This window comes from Zerene cesonia, chromosome 20 (assembly GCF_012273895.1).
Source record: "Zerene cesonia ecotype Mississippi chromosome 20, Zerene_cesonia_1.1, whole genome shotgun sequence".
NCBI classification, from domain to species: domain Eukaryota; kingdom Metazoa; phylum Arthropoda; class Insecta; order Lepidoptera; family Pieridae; genus Zerene; species Zerene cesonia.
In genome coordinates this window covers 7,754,066-7,760,065 of record NC_052121.1, presented here as the reverse complement: position 1 = coordinate 7,760,065, position 6,000 = coordinate 7,754,066, and the positions used below count along the sequence as shown (strand labels likewise).

Here is a 6,000-nt window from a genome sequence, read left to right as displayed (position 1 = left end):
AATTACTATTGGTAGTTTACCACACAATTATGGGCTATAATAAAGTTAAGATTGCTCTAATTTTCTGTATATGTTTTGAGTTGATTTTACAAGACATCGGTAAGACACAGACTTACACGACAAATGCAAGTAGCTTTAGCATAACATAATATCACGATGGACAATGAATAGTCACAGGCAAAATTTATATTTATCTGGTAGACTTCGAAATTTAAATTGTAGTTATGGCTATATTCCTATGTTGTACTGTTTTCCCGTTATATAGTATTATAGTTCGTGTCAACTTAAATCCTTAATATAAATTAGATTATAATGTATATAATCTATGTCCATTTTCCCAATAAGATGTCGAATATTTTTTTAGTTAGTAGTTATGTTTAGTTATTTAATACCTTATTACAATAGGTCCACATTTTTTCAAAATTATCTCCTGGCCAAATCGATAGCGATGAATGTTTATTTTAGTACTTCATGGAACACGACGGTTAATTTTTACATGTTCATTATTTTGATTACTTTTTTAATTATAGTTAGTATTTGACAGTATATTTATAGTTAGTATTTGAGCGAAAATAGTAACGAATCACATATATATTAATATTAAAACATTACTGATACAATATTTTGACTATATCAGTGTTTTTATTAACGATACTGATTTAATTATCGACAAAGTTAAGCACTGACATCATTAGGTATTATATACTTGAATGACTAATAATTTGATCGGTAATCAATAAAAGACGATAAAAACTAAAGTGTTATTTATTTATTCTTTATAGTCCATATCACCAAAGAGAACAATAAATTGTCAGTATAAAAAAGGCCATGCTTACTACATGTTTTACTACGTTATGTTGATATATCTGCTGGAATATGGTTAACTATGATTTATTTATATGATATTCGTTATTAAAATTCAATAGCTCCAGTTGGGCAGTATACCGATTGCATTACTTTTATCGCAGTTACCCATGTGTTACCGTAGTTCAAGGACGTTGCTACAATAACTCGTTAGTGAATAAAAACGTAATCCCTCACTTTCTCTTCTTAGTTCTTACGTTATGCCACTTAAGGTTTAATATAATCTCAATTATTAATACAAATAAAAAATCATCACCAAGAATAAAAATGCGTTTACATTACCTTTATGAATAAATATAACGCTCACTTACCGCTTTCTGCTTTGGCAATGATCTAGCAACGAGCTCTTTGTAATTAATGTCATGCTATGAAATAAAATTGAGTAATCATTTACATAGAAGACGTATTCTAATTCATAATTAAACATTTTGTGAATACTGTAGACGCGATTTCTTTTGTTATAATGTGTGTATTTTTGGAGAAAATTTGTTCGTTTGTAAGATGATAGACGTTGCGAGCGTCGTAAATCTCTTTCTCCAATTCGCTAATTAAAAAAGTATTTATATTATACGTTTAATGGTTTAAGTGCGTACTTGTTTGTTGTACCACTTTGTTATTTTATTAGTCCGGAAAGTAACTTTGCAAGTTGCCATTTGAGGTGCGTAATGCAGCCTCGTGGCATTTGCAGACTTTCCGCATTCTATGAGTACAAGAACCTAGATCTTAGAAATTCCACTAAAATTGATATCATTCCAAATTTAAATAATATATACAAGATTCGTTAAATTCGAGATGTACATTTATGTCGTTTACGATTTTATCTTTCTACATAAACAATCTTGTATAGAATTTTATCGCTTACTTATTTTATGAAACTTAAAATATTCATGCTTTACTAAGTGAGAACTATAATATATCGTATAGTCTAGAAATGGTTAATTAAAATGCTTGATAGTGGGCTACCGGATTTTAACGTCCACAGCTTGTGAAATATCTCAAATCTAATTTGAAACCATTGAACTGAGTTTTATAACTTATTAGAAAATTATGAAGAATTTTATAAGGCACGAATGGGTCATTTGAACTTGAATAGTGCGTGGGTTCGCATAAGGACGGTCACTTTTAACTGCCATTCTACGTGCAGCGAATTCATTTCCAAGGCAAATTTTACAATCTTAACTACGAAATTAAAGTTTAAAGCAAAATCGTGATGTTTTATATGTGAATAATTTATCGATTTGTTTTATAATCGCAACTCGTAACTGATGTCGGATCGAAGATGCGGTCAGATTACGTGATGTGTCGATAGGACACGCCCGTAGAAAAGAACGTTAACGGTTCATTGAAATCGAAAGAGTTACAGCGAATGGTTCGCTGGGAGTCCGGAGAACAGGTTTGAGGCGACACATCCCGAGTGCTTGGCGAGCTTACCGCGCACAGCGCAGTGTTCAGCCGGCCGCTTATGTGCGTGCGCGTGCGCATATTAAAGTCACCGTTGTGTCGCGGCCATAGTACGCCGCGAAAACACCTGCGGCGAACTCTAATGACTTAACTCCAAGCAGTGTATATTTCGTAAGGACGTTCGATGTTCCCAAGTGTTAATTAAAGTGAACGTGTACTGTAGCATGATACTGGTGGAATAACTTTTTGTAGCCATAGACATGGCTAGTTTTGAGGACCTCGCCTTCGACTGGTCGACGCTGTGTCAAGAGTGTCCTGAATGCTGGACAGCTTCAGGTTAGTGACCTTGCATTCCGTATGATAAGCGAATACCGAAGGCATGTTTTTTGTCAAACAGCAATTAATTTAAATTTTATCATGTTTAATGTTTACAAGATATCCATAATTTCACGATCCGTTCCTTAATCTTTCATCATAATAATATATCATATGCTTATCAGAGCGCAGATACTTAAACAGAATCTTAATTTCAACACGAAAGTTCTTGACTGATCTGATTGCTTTTCACACATACCATACTCAGCCATATGCTTCCGCAGACGCTATAAGATAATTTTAATTATTTCCTTTCTAGATACATAAAGGTAAATAAGTTGAATAACATATAGAACGATAAATAACGAACCGAGATCTATCCTTGAAATTTATATGTAGGTAATTATTGAAATATAGATATAGACTCCTACCCGCAAAACTAAATACAGATGCGTATAAAAAATTTAATTATAGTGTGTATGGAAATGATTTACCTATGTTATATAAACTATAATTTCTAATCACATAATGATTAAATGACGCCCATCACCAAAATACATTAAAACTTGAATTTAAATTTTTAATTTGTGGAATCAATATTTTCACTTCTTAGTTACATTCATCGTAGTATGTATAACGTATTCAAATTATTCACTGGTTTGATATAATTATTCTCTATAAAAAGTGTAACCGACTAAAGTGTCACTGGAAAAATTCCAAATTCCAAACTGGTACCAATCGATTACAATTTCTTATCAAACACAAAAGAATCACATCAATCGTCATAAAAAAATCAGTAGAATTGAGAACCTTAAACCTTTAAATGTAAATTCTATGAAAAATTACGTTGATTGTATATGTACATATATATTAATTTAGGACTAGGACTATTATTCTTATAACAATTTCAGAATTTTTTGTTGAAATTTACTATGATGTTAAACTATTGAAAGAAATTATAGATACCACAACCCCACAGATCAGAGTAAAGCAGTATATATACCTTTGCGATGTGTTTCGTGCGATGAGTCAGAACCAGAGGCCCGTATCCTTTTCCTCACCCTTCCCAGTTCGTTCCATTGTTCCTGTTATCAGTCCTTTTCTCATCCTTTACCCTTTCAAACTGTTTTTATAGGTTATATATATTATGTTTTGATAATCGCTTACCTTCAAGTTATTGCCCAATATGACATAAAAAAACCATACGAGCGGAGTCGGGCGCTTAAGTTTTATTGAAAAATTTACAGGAATGCATACTGCATGTTAACGGAAGAATAGAATTAAATGCAATCTTTTTGTTTGAAATAACAGTTGAATGGTTGTTAGGTAGAATATGATCGGTGTGTTGCAAGCACAGTTAGATGACGCTTCTTTTAAAATCTATGTTTGGGTCAAGGTTTCTAATTTTGTGGGAAAATAATTCTAAGCCAAAACAGAAAATATAATCGCCATTAAGTAGAATAATTAATACGACATATACCGTAAAAGTGAAGTTTATTCTTTAAAATTAAAAAAAATCCTGAACTCTTGTACTTAATCCTTTGACCTCCATGTTGGTAAATTACTCTAATAAAATGTCCAACGAATACAGTTTCTTATCTGTATCAGTGTGCTTTTTTAAATTAAAACCAATCAAGGCACATTCAGATTAGGCCCAATCGTTGAAATATATACGGGTCGAATTGAGAACGATATACAATGTGCCGCGTAGACATATATAACAAAATATTTAAAACGAAATCATTTTTATATTATGTAAGACAATTTTAATATAAGGTACCGCCGAGAGGTGACAATTAAGCACAAAACTTAATAACTTTCAATTTATAAGTTTATTTAAATGCTGTCAATATATTAGTTATTTAAATTTGAAACTTTCTTCTCCAGTATTATCTATATAAATAAAAATGAATCACCAAATGTGTTGCTAAGCGTAATACTCGAGAACGCCTCGACCAATTCGACAATTTTTTCTAAGGCAAACATTCTTGTTAAGGCTCATGTAAGGTTCTTATGCAGAGAAAAAATGTACCACAGTTAAGACAGGGCAGACCTCTTCTAATAAACAATTCCCTCGAATTGAATGTCTGTTCGTATATTAAAAGAATTGCCATAATAAAAAAAAGTTTATAACATAAACAATTGACATGTATTTCTCAACTTTCTTCGAAAAGAAATTCTATGATAATAGAATTATGTTGGTTACGTGATGCTTTATTTATGTACGTAATTGCCAGACGGAGACATTGTATGTGTACAATATTTACATTGATTTTGTCACATTTAAATAAATTATTACAATTTACATTACAAAGTATAATCTTAAGCCAGAAGCAGTAATTGTTTCCGAAATATGTATAAAGTTAATGTGGAAATTATAAATTTCATTTTTAAAGACTTTTGCATAGATTAGATTAGATATGATACATTTTTATATTAAATAATAAGTTACCATATTCATTTAACTATTACTATTTACGATAAAGGTTAGTACGTATTTCTATCGAAACCAAATAATACAATAAGTGTTTTTTACGACAATATAATAAATGCTATAATAATCTTCATTGGAAAGTATTAAAAACCTCTTAACATTTAATTGTATCTCTCACAATATGTGAGCAATCTTCCTCTATTTCTTACATAATGAAGAAAGGCGTCATAAACTCTCGCTTCTATTTGAAAAATTTGAAATCCGATTCAATTAGAGACGCCGTCATTTATTCATATTCTGTTAACTAATTGAAGCCTATAATTGTCGTTCACACGGCTCCTTCACGATTTTCGTCAATCGAAGCCATGTTATTGACCCTAAGAACTTCGTGGATAAAATGCCAGTACCAAAGTATGTATTTACTCTGAATATATTTCAAGAAATCATACTCGCTTCACGCTTCAAATACCCCACTCAGGACACGCTAATTTACAAACATTGCATAGCGTCTTGGAAAATACGACCTTGTTAGAAGGTAGAGATTGGCGATGAATGTCTTTAATTAATTATAAACATTTAGAAATTTAACACATTTAAAAACATTATATTTAGCGTCGCGTTAAATAATATAGTGAATAAATCGCGTTTAAAATCCGATAAAAACTACCGAAATGTAAAATACTCATGTAAAATCAAAAACATCAACAAACACGAATACTCCTTATACATGCTTTTATTGAAAATTTTTATGTTATTATAAATCAAGCTTTCTATGTTATCATAATGGTTCATGTCTATCCCATATATTGCAGGATACAAGATTACGAGGTTCGAAAGAATTTTGTGGCATTTAATGATTTGCTTGTTTTTTTTTTGCATTTATGAGAAGAGTAATCAGGCTTTCCCCTCTTCATAGACTATCGCATTATTTAGGTCAAAGCTTAGAAATTTGCGTCTCTTGGCTTTGTGCACTTAGAAGTATAGAG

At 31.2% G+C, this 6,000-nt stretch overlaps 1 protein-coding gene across 1 annotated transcript in view; it reads left to right on the top strand.

Moving 5' to 3' along the window:
- Positions 1-2,273: 2,273 nt before the first annotated feature.
- Positions 2,274-6,000, top strand: part of LOC119835042 (cerebellar degeneration-related protein 2-like) — a 61,684-nt gene continuing 57,957 nt past the window's right edge. Inside the window, exon 1 of the mRNA XM_038359638.1 lies at positions 2,274-2,601. Within this exon, the coding sequence (XP_038215566.1) occupies positions 2,526-2,601 (76 nt within the window). The 5' untranslated portion in view covers positions 2,274-2,525. The remainder of the gene's footprint in view (positions 2,602-6,000) is intronic.